This window comes from Cinclus cinclus, chromosome 1 (assembly GCF_963662255.1).
Source record: "Cinclus cinclus chromosome 1, bCinCin1.1, whole genome shotgun sequence".
NCBI lineage: Eukaryota > Metazoa > Chordata > Aves > Passeriformes > Cinclidae > Cinclus > Cinclus cinclus.
In genome coordinates, this window is record NC_085046.1 from 26735107 (window position 1) to 26758299 (window position 23193).

General features: G+C 36.2%; 1 protein-coding gene across 1 annotated transcript in view; it reads right to left on the reverse strand.

The window, feature by feature from the left end:
* The window catches only part of THSD7A (thrombospondin type 1 domain containing 7A), a 188161-nt gene that overhangs the window by 26879 nt on the left and 138089 nt on the right, over positions 1-23193 (reverse strand). Inside the window, exons 13-15 of the mRNA XM_062495264.1 lie at positions 14227-14421; positions 11556-11819; positions 270-448 (exon numbers count right to left, since the gene is read on the reverse strand). Of these exons, the coding sequence (XP_062351248.1) occupies positions 270-448; positions 11556-11819; positions 14227-14421 (638 nt within the window). The remainder of the gene's footprint in view (positions 1-269; positions 449-11555; positions 11820-14226; positions 14422-23193) is intronic.

Genomic DNA, 23193 nt, shown 5'->3' on the forward strand with positions numbered 1-23193 from the left:
ATTTGGAAACACAGTCTTCAAAATTTGCATGCAAGCTTGTTTTATTGTCAGCAATCTGCAGTTCCCGAAATATGCAAAATTCTTGCAAAAGAGGAAGTAACTAAGACAGATCCTTTACTGCCTGAGGAACTCTAAACCAACACATGCTCCTTCTACCTCTGTCTGCTCCTTATGTTATACCATTTTTCTACAACAAAAAAATACAGATAAAAGGGTCATCTAAGGTATGGAAAAAGCTATATCAATAATGCAAATATAAATCAAATTACCTGATTGACATGATCTAGCTTTGGACAGGGTCTTCCACCATTGTAGGGTTTTTCACGAAGCCATTTAGAACGAACCTTTACCCCACTCCCACAGGATTTACTACAGCGAGACCAGTTGGACCATTCACTGAGCTTGCAGTCTGAGGGACATGGAATAATACAGGCTTCCTCAATATATCCTGTATGAATGGAAAAGAAAGTGAAATCTCTTCAGCATGTCAGTTTGTGACTTCTCCCTGAAGCCCTCGTCTACTTCATTTAGATTCTCCAAAGTTTGACTTGACAGGACTGTGTGAATAGAGAGATTTCTTCATCATTAGGGATAAATTAAATTCTGCAGAAATTTGACACATAGAGCTGGAGACTGTGTTATAGTAGCAGCTGAGCATCCTCACTGCTCATCATCCCATCTGATTAGGATTCACACTCTCCAGATTTCAGCATTCAAACTTTCTGACAGCTAAAGTGCAACTGACACTAACCATTTTTTGGTGGCATCATTCTTAGTCTGTATAAATGATACGTAGTTTTCTAAGGAAAAAAGGTTTAATTAAAGGACACTCCAGAACTGTATCAAGTAATTCAATTACAGCCAGATATCAGAAATCAAGCAGAAGAAATGCATCTCTCCAGCCTGGAGCAAGAGAACTTAACACCTTGTGACCTTTCTAAGGCTAGAAAGAGAGAGTAGCTTGCCACATTAATGATCTGCCGATTAACAACCATCTGCCCCCAGTAGCACACTGAATAATTGTGCTGAATGGAAAAACAGATGTTTGTTTTGGATAAGTCTTTGGTGCAGAGAGGTTGGAAGGGGGTATGACATGGTCTGCAGAGAGTAACATGAGGCCTCAATTCATTGAATAAGTGAAAATGCCTTTCTTTCAAAAGCAACATATGCCATTGCTCTACAATATGAGCAATTTGTTCCAATATTTAAGGGAGAAGCTACAATACATCAAATTAGAAGCTGGCCTTTACTGCATGTTTACTACAATCATATCCTGAACTCTCTTCTCCCCTTTCCTGTGTCAGATCTGCAAAGTATTTACCATCAGCAAATGTTCACTTTACAGAATAAAAACCTTGGTGAATTTAAAATGGTATTAAAATATTTAATGAAAACATTTGCAAAATTGGCACATGCTTGACTAAGATCATCCTCAAAAGACTGTCATGGTTTCCTAGGTTTTAAATGTTTCAATTGCTTGTCAGAGAGTTAGAATTTTTTCAATTTGAAAGGGATCAGTCTTTTCATCAGATCTGAATTTTTTTTAACCTATACTTTTAAGTAAAGTGGTTCTGTCTCTTCTAAAAGCAACCAATAACAACCAATCTCAAGGTTTGTAAAGAATCAAAACATTTAAATTTCAATTCTATATACCTATTTCTAGTTAATTTGTTGGTTTAGATCTAGTTAATTTATTTTAGACATAAATAAAAGTTTTGTTTTAAAAAAGCATTTAGAGTATTTTATGGTCAAATTCAGGTGATGGTTTTATTTAGTATGGATTTACTTGGTTTAGAAGTGTTAAATATTTAAATAAATATACAGAGCACATCCTGAACTTAAGGACTGTGAAACTACTGCTCACCAAATGTATCTTCCTTAAAAAGACTAGAATACTATTACCTTGAATTACAAGCATATTTTTTAAATGTCTGTTGCTATTTGATTGACCAGTTCAGTGAAAGTACATGAAAAGGACACTGTGTTAGACAAAATACATTTTTGAGGATCACAACCCTGCATATCAGAGGTGCTGACATAGATTACCTTGCAGTAATAGATGCAAAATTGATTACACTTAACCTAACCTGACATCTCTGAGTCCTAGAAATCTGATGCACCCTATCTCAGGGCTCCATCCTACACTGAAGTTTGAATGCATAAATACCAAAGTCTGTACCTTCACCAGAAATGAGCTTTCTACAAGTCCTCTCATGTACTCACACAATCAGGAAGCTATTGAATTAAAATGAAAAAAGCCCAAAGCAAATTAAAAGAAACAATTCTCTCAAAACAATAAATGTTTAGTGATATTTGTTGTCTGATAAAACTAAGTGAAGATTTCATTGCTCTATGACATTTCTTGTGATTCCAAAATGCTGCTTTTACTTTCAACATAATTTCTAAAATACTATTTTTCTGGAGAAACCTTTCTATTATAACACTGTTATGCCATTTACCATTTGTTAAATTTATATATCTGGTAATTAAGGTCTGAAAAACCCAAATCCAAATTTTTTAAAATATATTGTATATCCTTAAGTAGGTAACTTGAATTAGCACAGGCTGCTTCAGGAGGATTTTATTTTAAGGACTTCCACAAACCTCTGGGTTTGTCATAGTAACTCTCAAAGGAATCTTCCCAGTATTTGCCAAGATCTTATCTGGAATACCATGGCATTTTGGGATTTTGATAACAACTCATAGCCTACCAAAAGGAATCTGTGTGGGAAATACTAAACTAAAATAACTGAAAAATCAGAAATTATTTCATTTCCCTTCAATTCATCCAAACAAGGACAAAAAGTTTTATAACATATTTAGAACAAAAGTTGTGTCAAACACATGATACTATATGAAATTTCCAGGTAACATTTTAACAGGTAACATTTACCTTGAGCTTTATTCCAAGTGATTCCATAAATTATCAAACAAAACCATATCACTATAGCAACGTTTATACTATCCATGAAAAATCTACATTGATGTCAGCCTCTAGAACTGCCTTACCATAGAATGCAAAAAAAGCAAAGCAGCATCCTATTACAGATTTAGAGACTTAATAAGAGTTATAGCATGGAAAACTGCAACCTGCTGATATGTTAATGCATTCTGTAGAAGATGCAGGTGGAAGAAGATGACACTACCTACACATTCTATAATGAAAAAATACTGAACGGCAATCTTATACTGGGTCCTTAATCCTGCACACTGCATGGAATAGCTTCTGTTCACTGTACAGCTCTCTCCTGTGCCACCTTATCATATCTGGCCTATGATGCTCTTCTCTCCCTCTTTCCTATTTTCTCAGGAAAGCATCAAACCCAAACTCCACGTGTCAAAGTTAAACAGCTGAACAAGAAGAATGGAAAAGACATGTCAAGAAGAGAACAAGAATGGAGTCAATCAAGAAAAGCACCAAAAATGAGCTCTAACAACATAGGATGTCTTGTAGATTCTGGAAGTGTGGAGCGTTTTTGGAGAGCAGAGAAAAAACACTTATTCTTTTGTAAGATGCAACATAAGCATTAAAAAACGCCTAACCACTGGTATACTAAGAACATTGTTAAGGGGTCCACAAGGGAATTTCACAGCTTCTCCAAACAGAAGGAAAAGAAAATAAATAGTGAAGAACACAAAGATTAGACTATATACTAGAAAAATGGCTCCCCAGGGAGCCTGGCTTCCCCAGGGCAGTGGTCACAGCACAAAGTTTGACAGAGTTCAAGAAGTGTTTGGACAACGCTCTCAGGTACCTGGTGTGACTCTTGGAGTGTCCTGTGCAGGGCTAGGAGTTGGACTCCTTGATCCTCATGGGTCCCTTCCAACTCACTATATTCTATAATTCTATGAAGTTACTTTTCATGGTAAAGAGTCAGAATTCAATACAACAGAGGAAATGCAAAACAAAAGAGAGACTAAGGAGGAATAGAGGAAAGGGTAAGGAAAGACAGTGAGAGGGAAGAGGAAATAAATGGCTCAGAACATAAGTCAAGAGAATTTTAAGGAGAGCATGGGTATAGAAAACAAAGAAAGAGGACAAAAGAAACAAACATCCTGCCAAAAGTAATACCTTGGTGAAGCACAAAAAGAACAAAATGCTGTCAAGAGGTCACACTGGTATCCTCTGGCCAGAGAGTGAAATGTAACGAAGAATGTTCTCACAAATCAAAATAGAGGACAAAGGGAAGAAATACAAACCCTGTATTCTCTGATTTGCATTCCATATGTAATTAGTATGCAGAATGAAAATGACCTTGCTATATCTGACATCAAAAAGTTTTTGGCATATTCATCCCTTGGCATATATTTCCTCTCAGGGGCCCATAAAAATGAGTATTTTGCTCATCAGACTATTTAACATTTAGCTATGCTACTGGACTCTCTTACAACTGAGGCAGAAGCACACTTCAAATTGCTTACAGACAGAAAGAAGAGCGAATAAAAAAATAAATTCTTTGTTGCAATTACTTGTTCCACTCCACTTAGCTCCTATCAAATGGTATTTTTCAGGAAGAGCTTCTCTGGACTTGTCATCACCTCAGATGCCTTTTTTGTGTACGAAGTCAGCATATCTTTTAGGGTGATTTAGGATGATCTTCCTAAGTTCATTGGAACCCTCCCTCAAATCCAACAGAGAAGATGTTCAGGAATTTTGAAAAGTTTACACTTGCTTGTTGTTGTTGCTGCTGTTGTTGTTTATGTTAAATTTCAGATGTTTGTTTGTTCATACTGTAAAATCGTTACCAGGTGTTACCAAGACAGAATGCTGTTGTGTAGAAAAATACTGAAATGCAGAAAACAGAAATACTACATGTAAAAGAGACTGGTGATGCAGATATATAGTTTCTGACATGAAAAGGATGTGAAGGAACCATTTTTAAATTTTCAGTGTTGTTTTCAGTTTGATTATATCACCCTTGAAAAGGTGCCACTTGTATTAGACAAACCTTGTGTATGTGTTAGAACCTTATTACAGAAACAAACTTCTAATGTGTGGGTAAGGGTCTCCATGATGGAATATCACCCAATTGTATCACATAGACTGGTTGGGTAATATAATCACACTAAAAGTTCTACCAGAGTTTTGAGATTCAAAGAACAATGAAGAAATTACCAAAGTAAAATACCTAAAATACAATAGATGCAAGGAGAAGGAAAGAATGAGAGAAATGTCTATGAAGAAGAGCTCAGAAGGTGAGGGAGGGACAGTGAAATAGAAAACCAACACTTTAAGGGCTGAAGATCTGTTCTCTGGACAACAGCAGTTCACTTTTTGCCTGCTGTTTCTCATCCTGACCTAAGTGTTTCACTACATGCTTCCTGTATTGCTTCCTTCTCCTGACAATATCTGAGGGATGCTGGAGAGTGAGACCGTGGTGTACTGTGGTACAGGGTACAGGCATGCATGGTCCCAAGGAGTGTTGGAAAGAGTTATCTGCATCTAAGGGCCTGGGTCTGTTTCCAGGGCAGTAGTTTCTCAATTATTTCAGCTCCTATAAGGCTGTGAAATAGGCAGTTGTCTGTTATGAGTGAGAACATGGGTATTCTGTCATTAAAGATTACTGAACCACAATTTAACAAATCGCTTTGAACTACTAGGAGTATGAACTGAACTCATTAGTAAAAGGGAAAAGTTTACTGTCCCATTGCTAATTGGCTATAAAAGTTAGACTCCTAGAGCAGTCATTAACAGATGTGATGGATAATTTATAAGCGAGGACTTAATGGACTTCACGCTTTCTCTAATGACAAACCAGGATAAGTAGGTGGATATAAGACTTTTCCCCACAAACTGCATGTGTAATGTGTAGGAACAGACTAACTACTCCAAAATTGAAAGGTGCAAACATAAACATCTCACAAAAGGTTTGCATGAACTCTTTTGTCCAGAGGACTGACAGAATTATGCTCCTACTTTCATGACTAAATGTCATGCTACGTTGCAAAGAAAAAACCTGCAATGTCAAAATGGTTTATGCTGTCTGCATAGATTTTTTTTCCCCCCAGGAAATATAAAGTTCATGGATCTCATCTTCCAGGATAAAGAAATATACAAATATTTGCATTTCATTTGTATCAGAAGATATGCATTTCTAGAGGCTATTCATATTTCTGTTGAGCCATGGAAAGATAGATTGATCACCATAAGCTTTTTTTAATTTTTTTTTTTTTTTCAGGATTACCTTTCAAAGCCTCAAAATCTGAGAGCAATTGTTCATGCTTAACTATCTCTTGCATCAGTAATTCTTCCTCTGGTGAACTAACTACAGCTCTGGGTTGATGGATGACTGCTTTAAGACTTGTCCTGTTGACAAGGTAGATGTGGAGGCACCAGAATTCAGAGGCCTAAGGACTTAGACCAGAGGACTTCTGGTGCAGGAAAACATATTGGTAACACATTGCTAGAGAACACATGACATAAATATATATAGAATAAATAAAAAAAAAGAGAAAATACATAGGCTATGAAACAGCCTATATAAAGTGTCTTAATAACAATGTGAGAACCCAGGCTTACTACCATACTAGATTAGAATTTCCTATGGGAAATATATTTACTTTTGAATAAACATTCAATGGAAAGTCTCAATTAAATTTTAACACAGATTTTTTTTTCTGGATAAATTTGCATTGCTTCAGGTTAGTCTATTGAGAGGAAAAAAACACATTTACAAATCCTAATAAAAGGGGATAAAGCAAGCTGTGACAGACATCTTGCACTATATAGACTCTGTTATATCATACAAGATTTTATTTTATGGCATATATAAGAAATCAAATACAAAATTTCTCCATTCACACTGATACTCCTAGCAGCTGTTGCAAAAGTATTCACTGATACACAGATATTCCTCTCTAATCCTCCACATAAGCCTTGTAGCCACAGAGGGCTTTGTAGAGTCAGCACAAATCAATGCATCTCGTTTAATTAATGCTGAAGGGGGAAATAATCTCACACTAATAAGGCAGCAGACAAACTATCCTGACTGCTTGACTGTGCCTAAGGTCTTAACAGTAAACGGACATGAATTAAGAAGAGTAATACGACCTATATAAAAACGCTGCATCTGTCTGCCATGCTACTCTGTTTGCCTTCAGTAGGAGCACACAAACACAAGCATTGCACAGCTTATGTGGGTCATGATTCATAATTGATACATGATGAAGAAAAACTAGATTCTGAAGAGAAAATAGTCTAGTTCATATGCATGGCAGTGGCTTGCTTTTGATTTTTTTTTTTTTGTCATGAAAATCCAAGGTACAATTTAAAGGAACAATGAAGAGAATCTCTCAATTTTTTTTTCACAAATACATGGAAATAGATTGTTGCCAGACGTGTCATTGTCCACAGAGCTCTAGTACACTACTCATGGCAGGGATAAAGCTATAAAAAACAACTGCAGCTTTTCTAATGGGGGAAAAAAAACCCTCTCACATTTGATTAACAAAATATGCTTTTATATTTCTCCAATAAAATTATCTATGTAGTATTGAAAAGCAGGAAGCTGTCAAAGGGCAATTTGTGTGTCTTCCACTAGGGGAAACGGGTAAACAACAGCTCAGTTACCACTTTTAGCTGATGTTACCACATCTGCTGATGCCTGGAAGCTATTAGCTGCTGCCAACACTGTGCAGAACTGGAATGGATGAAAAATATCAGTGGTAGAAAGTTTCAAATGGTCACTGAATAGTGTAAACTTTCTTATAATTAAATTTAACTCAAATGTGAAAAAAAAATAATTTAAAAATGAAAGTAAAAATATTTGGCAAACATGACACAGATAAAAAAAAAGTAAGGAAAAAACAAACCACGTTGTCTCTCTCCAGCTGAAACTTAGGTCTACTTTCAACTGCTTGCTTGGGATTTTTTTTGAAGCACCTGTTGAGCTACAGAAAGCTAAGGACCCTCTGCAGAAACACTTCTGCCCTCTTCTTCCCAGAGTTCTAACCTAGCAGTAACAATAGAGTTATTTAACTATATTTTGACTTTCTTTTCCTTTTACAGTTACTCCTGTCTTTTTGAGAAACTTGATTGCACTTGGGACTTTATAGCTGCACCAAAAATTTCAAAAATTATCACAGGGATCCTCAGATGGGTATATTAATTTATGGTGGCCCTTGTGTCACACCTTTAGCTTCCCGGTGTCAGTGAAACAGTCTGTTAGTTAACTCCTCTTAAATCTGTTGAGCATGAGATGTGTCAAACAGGAAAAAGAGCTCTGAAGTATTTTTTCTTCTGCTTCTATTTACCTCATCTTTTCTGAATAAATCAACTGAATTTTGATGATAAGCAAGCAACATTTTGCAAAACAAACAGCATATTAATTTTTTGGCACAGCAGAGCAGGTCTGTCTTCTCATTCCTTCCACTCAAAACAACATTACTTGCAACACCAGCCTGTTCATGGCCTTGTAAATCTACATGGCAATATTTACATAAAACTTTTGAAGGCCTCACAGTTATAATTTCTTGTGTCATTTGAATATATCACAAAACATATCTCATTATGTATTAATAACATCAGTGTGGGTGCACTTTTTCCCTCTTGTCAAACTTAGAGGTTGTTGTCACAGCTGAAGAAGTTCAATTATCTCCATTTCCCATTTCAGGATTTCATAGTGTCAGAAGACAGAAAAAGTTCAAGTTGGATACCACACAAGCAATCTCTTCCCTTAAATGCTGGTCTTGTTTCCTCTCCTAATTCACCAAATCATATAATATAAAAACTTAATATATTGCCTGAAAATAAATAAAAGACCCACAGGAACTAAGAGTAAAACAGAGTACATAGCAGAAAAACCTGATGACACTTTGGATAAGTTATAAAATTAGTGAAAAATCCAGCGAAAAAAACAGTTATAAAATTAGTGAAAAATAATAATTGCTGTAGGGAAATAAGCATCTCTGTAAATATTTAAAAAATAACCCAAGCAGGCTTGAATTATGTATCCTGTCAAGTTCTGCTTGAAAAGCCAGATGCAGATTGATGGAAAGCCACAATGCACTTTTATTTTCTAGCAGGTGGGATACTACTGTGATACTACAGAAGTCCCTTGTTGATTTGGCGTAATATAGCTTTTATGTTCTTAAAGAAAACGAAACAAAACAAAAAAGCCCCAAACAACAAGAACAAACTAAAATAAAACAAAGAGCACACTGAAATCTAGAGAAGATGCCAAACTGAAGAACTGTCACACAACAAGAGCATGAGAAAAACAAGAAAAGCATCATAAATAAATATGGGAATATATAAAATAAGATTTAACTGGCAAAGCAGCAGTTTGTATATGTTGAGAAAAATAAAACAAATCATCAGAATGCAACCCAGAGATACAAAGTAGTTATTCAGAAAAGGCAGTAAACATATACTGAAATTAGATTGAAAATTCTATATATTCTAGCTCCCTTGTATTTGCAAAAGTATGCTAAACCTAGAAAAATGCTGAAGGTAGACAATAAATCGGGTAAGCTTTATGTATGTACAATACCTAACAATAACAGAGGCTCTACTGGAAAGGAAACCATAAATTTAGTGGCATATTCATTAGATTCAGTTTAAACCTTTTTCATCAAAATCATATTAGATACCTCATTCCCTGTATACGTGAGATTTCTGTCAAATAATTTTAGGAAAGTAGAGGGAATGCAGAATTAGTTCAATACAAATTCCAAGCTTCATCTGCTCAGACATTACACCATGGACCAAGTTAATGTGTACTGTTCCTCTCAGATGGAACTGATGAGAAAACACAGACAGGAGGGGTGTGAGGTGGGGGTGGTGTAGTAGAATATCAAGGAACCAGACACCTTAGTGAACTGATCTAGAAAGAAAGAATTCAAAAGGCAACCACACCTAAAAACAAGGGTTCAGGCTTCCCAACCTGCAAAAAATACAATAATGATGAGAAAACCCTTCCATTTTAACAAAGTTAAAAGAGACTTCAAGTCTCCCACGAGGAAAAAGAAAAACAAGATGGAACTTGAGAAAGAAAGAGCACAACAAAGCAATACTATACTGTGTTTTTGGAAGGATGACTGTGAATGCTAATAGCATGTAAACAGTAGCCCTGGCTATAGCAGGAATAACAGCAATACATTGTTAGCAGCTTTTCCACTGGATTATTATTCATTGTGGTCACTGTGAATGTAGGTCACATTCACTGATAAAATCTATTAGACCAGAATTTACTATCATGAAGAGAGAGTTAAGCCAGGGTAAATCACAATGGTTTAGAATATACTTTTAAAATACTTTATTCCTCTTCTATTTCTTTGATCCTTGCAGGGGAATTGCACTTCAAAATGCACTGCCAGGGCTTGAAAGCAGCTGCATCCAGACTTGATCTACACAAAAGGTTGCTCCTAGCAGCAGCATGTTACCTACCACATACGCCACCAACATCATGCTCTTGGACAAACAGTTTCTTTCCTTTTTTTGACAGAAAAGCTGGCAGTGCCCATTCTTCAAGTCATTGAAAACTGACTGGCAGTGAGCCATCACTTCCCCTAGTTTCCTACATATTGAAGTGCTTTTATATTTTTCCAATTTTCGAAGGTTACTCTGAACTTAATGCTGAAAAATTATTCTAATTTCTAACATAGTATATGCTAACAACTTGAGTTGATACATTGAACATCTGGTTTATCATATCTCTAAACTGGAGTTAATAGTGCAAATTAAAATTGCCTTATTTAATTCAATTTCTTTAATTAGCTATTTTAAACAGAGCTAAGAAAAAAAATGAAATTTCTGTTATCTTAATTTAATATTACAGAGTAGAATGCATATTTGAATTAAATTTAGATTGACCTTTTAATGGCACTAACATCCAGCTTTTCATGCCAATTGCTCAGATACAAGTTTGCACCGCAAGCAGAAAAAAAATGAACACAAAACTCCACTGATGTCAATTAGCACATTTCTGGCTACTGAAAACCAGAAAGTGCCAGTTTTGATCCTAATGCTGCAGATGCATCCCCTTTAGGAAACAACACTGTTCCTTCCTGGAGCAATGCAAATATATATATGTAAAAAAATGAAGTCTTTAGCCATCCTACTTTTACACATGACAGATTTGCACAGAGAAAAAGTGCAGTGGGCTGTTGAACTCAGGTCAATGCATGCCTGTTAGTTAGGGAAGGTGCTCAAGAGCAAATAGCAGAGATAAGGCTATTTAAGGAGTTTAAAACTACCCTAAGAATCTGTGGAAATAATTTCAGCCTTTCCAAAATTGTCCTGTGCTTGTTTATTTTTTGTGAATTTTCCTCTTCTAAATGGCTTTATTCTCAAATTTCTAGGTACAGTTATCATGAAAAATAACAAGATATCAATTTTTTCAATTACAAATACCTAGTTAGTAACTTACCATGATTTTACTTAATTTTACTCTTTCAAAAGTCAGCAAAAACATGCTGGGTTTGAAGGTGTCTTAGAATAAAAGGCTTCCTAACCAATAAATATTAACCTGCTTAATTCTACTTGCACATATATAGAGTTAAATTTAGATAAAGCACATAAGAAAACAGATGAAAGAAAATAGGTTGGTAAATACCATGACTGTTGCATCGTGATGTTTCCACAAGCCGATTGTTTTGGTCGTAGCATGCCATGGCCTGGTAGCGATAGCCTTGTCCACATTCCTTAACATCTCCTTGTACCTTCATTCCCAGTAATACTTCCATCTTCCCCTCTGGTAAAATACAGTCTGACCAATTTCCCACAGGCTGAGCACTGTACTTGTCACATGGGCAAAACTGATTCTCAATCAGAGGATACAACTGAGAATTTCTACATTTGTCCTTTTTCTTACTTTTTCCTAGAAAGAATAAATAGTTATTAGCAAGTTTGCATCAGTTTACAGCATAAGTCCCAAAAATTTTATTTAGACTTCTGTAACAAGTGCTTGCAACTACATACATATACCTAACACCTCTTACATTAATCTTTATTAAATTAGGCTATTGACTTGAATTTCAAAAGTAGTGGATACATACACCTTGCACAAAAGCAATTTTTAAAAAATAAGATGTAATTTATATTTAATTTGGATTAAAATGTTTCAAGAGTAAAGTTTGATAAATTTAGCAAATAAACAAGCACTCTTTTTCTATTTCATCAACAGTGTGCAGTTCAATAACAAGATTTCTATCTGGATCAAGCTTTTTCAAGTTGAAGGAAGAAGTCAAGAAGGAAGTAATATGCATCTTTGCTACACTAATACCTTCTTTCAAAATGTCAAAATTCTTTAATCACCTGTTATCGTACATTTGTTCATAATTACCATTTTTCCTCTCTAATGGAATAAGCTCCTTCTCCGAATTTGTTTCCATTTAGTTTTGTTCTTGTCTCCTTTCCTGAACTGGAGCATACCCATCCACTCAATTTCCCCTTTCCATTAAATATATTTAAGTCTTCTCTTTGGTAAAGTTTGCTTACTTTTCCTTTCCATACCAGACAGTTCATATAAATTAATGTAGTAGTCTTTGCAAAAGTAGTGGATGTTACTAAGAAGTACCTAAGTAGCTGTTTCTTAGATACTACTGTAAATTAGTATTCTGTAACATTTTCATTGCTATTCAAATCAAGGCATTGGACATAACTTTGCATCCTTAGTTCTACTGCCTTCATTTTGAATAGAAAATGGGTACCTGGAGAAAAGTTTATCATTCTTTTGACAGCACAACTTCTTACTAAATGTATGCTTCTCCTTTGGAAGTATTTACCAGGAATAATTATAAATTTATTCCAAGTCTTGCATTACGAATTAACCTCGATACACATTGCCACAGAGAATACACCATAGCACATATCACAGAGTTGGCAAGTTTGCAGGGGTAGCTTAAATCAGGACAGGAAGTATCATGAAGTGTAAATAATGTGCTAGGAGAATATGTACTTTCTTGCTTTGTTTTTAAAATAAGGAAAAGTATAGTTATTCAGTTTTGTTCATTTTTTCCCTTGTGGAAGCAAACCTGACATAGAGCGTACTAGAATTATTAGACAGAGGCTTCTTGAAGATCATGAATTATTCATTGTCCACTGGTCTTCTGATTTACAGGGGGATGGAGATGGGGATAGGGTTTGTATCCTATCACATTCTTTCTGAGCCTGCTAATGGGCACCCCCCTTAGCTAGCTTTCCTCCACCACAGACAATACAGACTAATTGGCGAAGAGTGCTGTGACAGAGGCCAAGCATCACTCTTGAGGTTTCAATTATAATTTAGAAGCAGGGCATGGGGTTTTTTTCATTTTATGCAGAAGAAAAAAAAAATTAAAAAAACTCAAAACCAACAAACAATGGATAAATAAGCAGTAAAAAAAAAATAAAAAGAAAAAGAAAAATGTTTCAAAGTGGAACAGTGTCCATTAAGTAGAACTAGGACAAGTCTGTGGCAAGGGCATCACTGCTAAATCTTTTTATTCTGCTAAGTAAAACCTAAAGAGGCTTCTTGAAACACAAAATAAGAGCATTATTACTTGTCTCAAAAATAAGGCAAAAAATTAAGCAGTGTATTGCCTCATGTGGTCTGTGGTGTTGGATGTAGACAATGAAAAATGGCAAAACAAATAACTGGGAGAGCAAACATTCAGCCAGAGAATGGACTGGGTTAATCATAAATCTGACATTCAAGAGTGCAGCTAAGTTCAGAAGAGGTAAGCCAAACCTTAAGGCTGAAAATCACCTTAAGGTGATCTGTAGCAAAAGGCTGAAAAATGCTCAGCTGCCATAGCAATTCTAAATGCACCAAAAAACACCATGAGAGAAAGAAGTCTGCTTTAGTCAAGACTAGGTCTGGGAAGGGAAGGGAAGGCAAGTGGGTTAACATCTGATCCTGTTAAGGTGAGATGATTGCTGACTTGTCTGTCAAAAAAAAACCCACAAGAAAACAAACAAACAAACAAACAAAAAACCCCAACAGAACAAAACAGAGCCCCACTATGTGCACCATATTTAGAAAAAAAAAAAATAGGTTATTCTCCTGTGGTATCCTGTTCTCCCATCTTCACTCTAGTCACTTACCCATATCAAGAGTCTGGCATATGGCACAAGTTTCTACTCGTGGGGATTGTTCCACTGGCAGTATATAGAGTATGCCACTGGAAATGCCTTCTGCCACTATGACAAACACTTGTCATAAGGGAAACTCTGAAGTCCTCAGGTTTTAAACAAAACATTACCAAGAATTAGTAAAAGAAGCATTATTTGCTTGTTACTCTTACCAACAAGAGTGCGTTTTCTTGTCCTGACTCCTCCACAGTCCCCATTACAGGGAGAAAATTTTGACCAGTTTGTGAACTGACAGTCATCTTGGCAGGGAATCTGGCACATCTGTGTTAAGGGTGGTAATGGGCCAGAGTATTTAAGGCACTCACTGATGTCAGCTTGTCCTCCATCTTGTCTGCGACAAGTAATTGCTGAAAGCAAAAAGAGATGCAGCCTATTTTACCTTTTTATTTTTATTTTTTTTGGTGAATGTATCTATTCAGTTAAGTAGAGTCTACAATAATCTATCAGAAAATCACACTGGAAGCCCAGAATACCTATGCAACAACTCAATATTTGCTGCCGGTTTTACCTTGAGTGAATACATTTGACATTTCTCACTTAAGATTTTTTAAAAAATAATTTATCAGGACTTACAAGGAAAAAAGATAACTGTAAATATTATAAAGGTCACACCATGTTATCTACACCTGTTATACCATTTTACATATTATCATTTCTCCTGATATCACTTGTACAATCTACATCTCAGACCTTAAAAAACTTGCAATATCTTGACATCCTCCCTTCAAATACTTAGACATTGATATGATCCCCTCTCAGTCTTCTCAAGAGTGAACAGGCCCAGCTCTCCCAGCCTTTCCTCACAGGAGAGATGCTTCAGTCCCCTAGTCATCATTGTCACCCTCACCTGGATCTGCTCCAGGAGTTCCATATGTCTCTTGTACTGAGGAGCCCAGAGCTGGATGCCAGGAGCTGCCACCCCAGGGCTGACTAGAGGGGCAGGATCATCTCCCTCAACCTGCCAGCAATGCTCTTCTTAATGTACCCCAGGACACCACGGACATTTTTGGCCACAAAGGGCATTGCTGGCTCATGGAAAGCTCATTGTTCACTAGGACCCCCAGGCCCTTCTCCACAGAGCTGCTCTCCAGGAGGTCAGTCCTGGTGCATGGGGTTTTTCCTCCCCAAGTGTAGGACCCTGCACCTGCCCTTGTTGAATATCAGAAGGTTCTTCCCTGCCCATCTCTCCTAACTGTCCAGATCCTTCTGAACGGCTACACGGCCCTCTGTGGTATCAACCATTCATCCCAGGTTTGTATCACCAGGAAACTTGCTGAGAAGGCACTCTACCCCTTCATGAAAATCAACAGTGTTCTGTAATTGTTTCTCAAGTTGTTTTTTATTTTGTTGTTGTTTTGTTTTTGTTGTTGTTTTTTAAACATGGTTGCTTATCTATTCTAAGCTCAATAAAGCTAACCTTAGTTCCTTCCCCAAGACATCGTAAGACATACAGTAACAAGATAGGAAACTTCTAGTTGTTAGTTCACACAATAGAATTATATTTATGCTTCTTGGCCTCTGACAGCACACAGTGGATGCAGTAGCTCGACTGTAAAGTAATTTGGGTCAGCTATTGTTGCAGTAGCATTGCATCCAAACATTCTGTATTCATATGAAGGAATATAGTTTTTTATATTACATTTCATAGTTTAAGCATAGCTCTTCAATTGTGCTGACAATAATTCCTTTATTAGCACAAATTGAAAAGAAAACAAAGTTCAGCTGTTGGAGAAAAGGGGAGCATGAATGCAACTCTTCAAAATAAAAGAGAAAACCACCTATAAGTGGGCAAGGAGAGGGGCAGCTGCCCATCTTTTCTCTCTAGTGACCACTGGAAGGATGTGAGGGAATGGCCCGAGGCTCTGTCAAGGGGCCTTAGTTTAGACATTAGGAAAGGGTACTTCACCCAGTTGGGAACTGAAACAGGCTTCCCAGGGAAGCAGTCAGAGCACCAAGCCTGACAGAGTTCAAAGAGTATTGGGACAACACTCTCAGGCACATGATGTGACTCTTGGGGCTATGTTGTACAGGGCAAGGTGTTGGACTTTGATGATCCTTGCAGGTTCCTTCTAACTCAGAATATTCTATGATTCTATAACTATTTCTTCCTGGAGGAAAAAAGGAAGCATAGTTAAGGAAACTTCTCTTTTAGGTTGCTTTAAGGTAATTGTAATGGTCTAGTGACTTGTGAGTTCTTAAAAAAGATTTTTAGTCTGACAGTTCTACTAAATTTCTGCCTCATGATGACTTAGGAAGCTGAACTTGATGACCCATGTGTTCTGTTTCAAGTCCATGAGCCTACTAAGACATATCCAAAGGTCCCAAGGGAATTGTTTTTGCCACACATCTACCGGAAAACACTGAAATGGTGGGGAGTGTGTTTTTCCTGAGATACTGAGCAAACAACATCCCTGATACTTGACTGTCCTTTGGAGCAGGGCTGCCAGCACTGTTTGTAATAGGCTCAGTACTGTATTAGGTTATGCTTATTGGGGGACTGACCAGCTGCACACAGCTAATACAATTATTCTGTCAAATCCTATTACTATTGGTGCAGTTTGCATGAGGAAATTTTTTTTCAGATATAATTACAGTGATTCAGTGAGAAAAATCAAATATCTAAAAATTTGAAAATCCATACTATCACATTTCTAAGATTACATAAATATTTTGGAAAAATACAAGTCAAACTTCTATCTTCCAATAGAAGCTTAGGCTATAGCTTTGGATTCGTGTGAGATGCTGTTCTCTGCTAACATACATCAATACCCCTAAGGTAAAAACATAGTTTTACCACGTGGAAATTCACAGAAGTCAATCCTAAATTCTCTGTCTTGAGTTTGGCCCTGCTATATGCACGCATCAGCAAAACTAATTGCATTATCTTCACTGCATTCTCAGGGAGATACAGGCTTCCATTTAAAACAGTGAAAATTATACCTAGCTAAGGGCTAAAAGACAGACAACTAACTAACCCACCAATATCCTTTAATAACCTTCTTCAAAAGTTTAATACTCATTTTACATACTGCCTCACCATCTAGCCCTTGGATAGGAGAATAAACATTGTCCAGCAAAGAACATTCTTTCTAACTAAACTGACTTTTTTCTAAAACCAATATTCATTGCCTCATCCTTCCTAGTTAAAAACATTACTCCATGAGCACATATCCATTAAGTCATAAATTTTTTCAGACCCATATTAATGAATCTAATTTACATCAGGCAGACTCACCTGAATAGCTCCCCAGAGGATTAACACTTTGTTTCTTTTCCAGATTAACTATCACTTGTACCATAGCAGTCAAAGTAAGAAAACTCCTCATTCTCAAGACCTAAATATTTCACCGTAATAACAACACAAAGTAGAGGACAGTTTGGCATTCTAAATCAATTCCTGAATCTTAATTTTCACAGTGCCTGTCCATAACTATCCATGCTATTTCCAGTTGACAAGACCTGGATGATTCAATCTATATTCCATTTTCCTATTGTTATTTTCCAGATTCAGGTATCAATGTGAAAGGTTTATACTCCTTAGGATTGCTGAAAAGTGGATATTTTTCCAGTATTAGAAGCAGGGATTTTGACAAGTGTATACATTCCATTAATAGATTTTTTTGGCCAGCTAACTGTCATGATAGCTGAAATGCTCTGACTGTTAAAGGAGTTACTTTTTCCACTCACAAGCTAATCTGGTCAAACATCCTCTGTCTCTTTGATCAAACCTATGATTATTTAAGTAGACGTTGCTGAGATTGATGATTTACTCACTATACAAAGTAGTGTCTTCAACAACTATAAAGCTATACCATTCCAGGCTAATTATTTTGCTTGTACAACCACATTATATTTATTACAGGTATTACTCTAAGTGGAAAGAGCATGGATCCTCCATTACTGAATTAAATACAGGAATTATTAAGTGAAAACATAAAACAAGAGTATGCCTAACAGAAAAATCAAATTTAACATGGAAACCATTCACTTATAAAATTGTTCTGGTGTTTAACAGCTATTAGCTCCCTGAAGAAAGGTGGGAAATAAATAGCAGTCTAAATTTTATAGACAAGGGACTTTGATGTAATTAAAACTTTATCGGATAGCATTGTTTTCACCAAGTCCCCAGAGGAGACTGCAGGCTAATATATTTCTTGTTGGCATAATGAAGCACTGAGATTGTATTTTAGCAAGTCATGTCATGTGTGAGGTTATATAAAAACCTCTCTAGTACTACCATCATTAGCATACTTCACAGACATTGCACTGAGGTGTAAGATTCAGTGGCTCCTATACCTAAAAATTTCATTATAAATGAAGGTTCCCTAGGTTCTCTATCATCCTTTCTTTTACAACACACTTGTGATATTTTTTTTTTCAATTGCTATGTATTTTTAACAACAAAAATATTATTTTTTCACTCTAGAAAACAAGACTTTTTTAACACTAACTTTTCTTACACCTTTTATCCATGTTGTCTAAGCTATGATTTCATCTATGTTTATTTCTTTCTTTGTGGGGCACAGCAGACTTGACTCAGTGTGAGAAAATATTCCTACCACAAAGTATCTTAAGAAGGAGCATATGTCCATAATATTGTGAAAATACAAGACTGAATGGTCTTTATGTTACAAAGACAATAACAATGTATTTCTTCCAAATTAAGTTGTCTGGAGATTGTGGCTCTTCTTTTTTTGCAAATAAAAAACTAAGTTCTCATGGAAACACTGCTTTTGAGCAGTTATCCAAGTTCTTACTTATGACTCCTGAAGCTGATCACCATACTTTGCAGGGACTAAAATACAAACCAGGCAATAAAGCACTCATCTGTTAAGTCTCAATGATATTATAATAGTAGTTTATAGCTCCGTGAACAGCAGCACTCCATGATTTTGACTTCTTTCCCTGCTTTCACTAAGGGCATGCAGCACCCACAACATCAAAGTCCCCTGCCTCCATAAGGGATGCCTGGAGAGGGAGGCTGCTGTCCCCGTTTAGCTATGGAGCGAGCAAAGAGATTCTGACCACTGCTTCTGCCTTCCAGCTTCCCCATGGCTCTCACAAGCCTGCAAGGCCTCTCTATGTACACATGGCCATCCTGGGAAGCCTCCTTGCATTCCTCTGTCTTTCGAATAACTACCTGTGAATGAAGAATCGTGAGAGCTCAAGACCAGGTCTTTAATAAAGACCAATTCCCAGTGACATCAAGCACTGCTATTCAGGTATTTTCTCTGACAGCCAGGTCACTTTAACTTCTGTTTAAATTTACAAATAACCTTCCTCTTGCTATTACAGGATGTACTGGCATATTTTGCAATTTTCATCCCATTTCTCCTACAAAACTCTGAGGAAGATTCATGGTGGCAAGGACTGCAGGCTGTGCATCCTTCTGCAAATCTCTTTTCAGTCACTGGGATAGCCCTTACCATGTGCATCCATGCATATACATCATGATGTGATTCAGTTATTACAGTTTGGGCACTTGAGCTTCTCATCTGCTATATGTCCTCTTCACTACCATTGGGGTGAAACCCAACAAGCCCTACTTAAATTAGAAGGAACTACTGACAAAACAAGTTCTGTTAACTTTGTTAGGTTTTCCTATACAATTCAAAAGGCATTTGAGCTGTATTTCTAACTTCCTTCATAAGTCACTAAGCTGAGATTTACTAACATACATTTAAGATATGAACATAACATTATGCATACCTGCCTAAATTGCTCACAATTTCAAACTCAGTATTTTTGGGTTTACTAATAATTTATTCTGATGTCTAGTTTTTGGCTGGTGGCTGCTGTCTTATTTTTATTTTCTTGGTGGGGGCAGGGGGTATTTTGTATTTGCCACCACTGTGTCTCTCTCTCCTGGATTTCAGGTGACTCATCAATACATCTGATCAAATAATCTTGTTAGTTGAGAAACAGCTTATGAAAATAAACATAAATGTTGTTGTAGTCATATATGGCTTTTATCTGCAATTCCTTTTCTTGTTGAGTAGGGTCAGAAGGAAGTTTCAAACTCCTTGCTGATGCACACATATCATCTCCTGTTGAGGGTTTTGAACAAAAGACAAAAGTCTTAAATTGCTTCCGTTCTGTAATACATTCCTGCCCTGCTTACCCATTGTTAAAAGGCATTTTATCAGTGATACAAATTCAGACTTTCATTCATTATACGGATTCATGACCACCAGCCTTCTTCAAATAAAGTTCATGACTACAGCAATTAATTTGCTGCACAGTATTAAATGCTATTTTACTGTGCTTAAGATTAGCTATAAATACTTGCCCACTGTTTGCATGAATAGCTAACAAACATTTTTTTTTTAATAATTCTAAAGAAAATATTTTAAAAAAACCCCAAAACCCAGAAACCACCAATCTCTTTTATTCACTTTCCTCTGCATTTACCCAAGTTACAGTTTTATGACATTCATTTAACTTGACATGGTTTGTAACAAAACCTTCATTATACAAGACAGATAGAAACAAAGCTGTCTTTAACAATGAATCACAATTCTGAACTTTATGATTCACCCAAGTATCTCTTTTCCCAAGAAGGACAAAATGTGATAAAAAAGCTGAAGAATGGAAGTGTAAATAGCAAAGCTGTGATATATAGCAAGGCATACATATGCTCTAGTTACTCACAGACTACTAAGATCAGACACCTAACCAGTAATTTTTAATGATTTCCAACTTCTAGTTTTTCCTTCAGATTTAATTATCTTTCTAACTAAAACATGAACAGTAGTAGACTATTTTGTTCAAAATAAACTGCTAATGAATGCATGGTCAGATATGCCTTTTTCCTGGTGTACATTCCTATACTTTCTCCTTTAACACATTTGCTGATAATCTATGTGTTGCAGTGTTTGTGCATGGGCAATCAGATCAGAAATAGGACAAGCTGATAGCAATGGCAGCATCCCCTTGCACTGAAGAAGAGGAACTCAGAACTCTTTCCATATAGAAGAATGGAATTATTCGCTCTACTGAGTAACAAAACAAAATGAAAAGGCATGAGATTACTTCTATAAGATTATTGTTTAGCTTTGTTATTAAAAGCAAATTGGCACAAACAGATGGATGCATGTGTGATTTCTGCATTCATGAGCACCAGAAAACTGAAATAGAACTCTTTCTCAACTGAAAAAGAAATGTTGGTATGTCAACAATTTTCAAAGTGTGGTCAATATTTGTACAGAATTCAGCAACAAACAGCTGAATGTACCGATCAAAAATATCTGTATTGCAGTAGCAATCATAAATGAAGCACCAGAATGTTATACCAAATTAATTTAATATTTCAGTGTTTAGCATTTTGTGATTTTTGGGGTGGTTAAAAGGAGTTGCACAGTAGTAGCTCAGTCTTTTCTGTATCTACCTCACAAAATAACCACTGAAGAAATTATTTATAGTACTGAATCTTTTCATGACACATTATTATGTAAAGTTTTCCACAGCCTGCAGAAATTTTATTTTGGAGGAGCCAAGTGTGCAGGAGGGAGCCAAGAATTAACAGGGAGAGGAGATGAAACCTCTTCTGGAGTTTTCCTTCAGGAACTGGTGAAATCTTTCTAATACAGTCCAAGGCAGAGCTCAGTCAGGTTTTCAGGTCAGCCTCCCTTCAGTGAGCACCTTGCATGAAATCAACTCTTGTGCAGGGGGCCAAACAAAATACTGTGTATCACTAAAAATTCAAACATGGCTATTTTGATGGCAGAATTTGAAAGGTAGTAAGGGATAGGGAAGCTGTTGATGCCCTGTGTAGGAAATAAATTATATCACATAAAACACACTATTCATGTTCAAAATGAAATTTTCTGAGGTGTGAAGTAAAAAAAATACGAACCAAAGAACTTTAGCTGATAATGTCTAGAATTAGAGAAGAACGTTTTCCAAAGTGAAATTCATTTTTGTGCAAAAATTCAACTTGTATTTCTAAGTCATATTCATTGTAAAGGGAAAATATTTTATTTGTGTCAATCTAAGGAAAAGCTGTACTACTGTGTTTAGCTCCCACAGATTATCAGTTTACATTACTGAGCACAAAAGTAAAAGATATGGTCAACACATTATGAGGTATTACAACACTGAGACATGATACATAATAGCCTGAGTTGTAAACCTATATTTTATGTTAATTTACATCTCTTGGATAAATGGGAAAAATATTGGACAATACCCCCTCTGTCTTTAATGCCTGTAACTTCCATCACTGCAACAACCTTAACAATACTTAGATTCATATTTTGATATCTGGACTGAGGTACAAATAAATTTTCGTTTTCCAGCTTGAATAATTTGCTCTATGAATTCTACAATGGAATTTATACATGGGATAGACCTGACAAAAAGCAGTAGTAAATAAAAATCTTCCTTTCTAACAATTGATCTCAGAAACATTCACAGAATTCTATCAAAAATACCAGCTTTCTTCAGGCTCAGCTGCTCCAGGGGTTCCTAATTAAGGATTACTCTTCCTACCGCTTGACCACATTACACTAGAGAGCTACTTCTATTTTATCTGCTTGTGGGAACAAGATTACTGCTTGAATACATCATCTTTCACAAGATCAAACTCTGTGTAGCACCAAAGGGAAACTCTGCCACTCTTTTAACAGATTTGAAAACTACATGGCCATTAATTTCAAAATCATGTATTATTCTATATACCTGTACATGATTGAAATTACATTTAAGAAAATAAAAAGAAACTCTCATGACACAAAAGAATAATAAAATCCAATCCGCCTGCACTATTATTAACTATCTTTATTAACTGATTTTGAAAAAAAATCAAGAAATTTAAGTCCTACCATGCAAGCACAGAAGACAACAGTTTTTACTATCTGAATTCCTACCATCAAAGACAGAAATCTTATTTTCTCAGTGTGTAATCTCAATGTATCCTCCAGAGCTGCTAGAAATAGATTCTATTGTGATAGACCTTTGAAATAATTACCACAGCTAGAAGTCTTTTGTATTGGCAGGCAACGCCTTAAGGTTTCATTTTGTGGTAAGCTCTAAATTGATCTCCTGTGACACTATCTGAGTAAGTGGTAGGAGCTACTAGCTTAAGATTTACTCCATAACTTTTTAAGTATACCGTGACC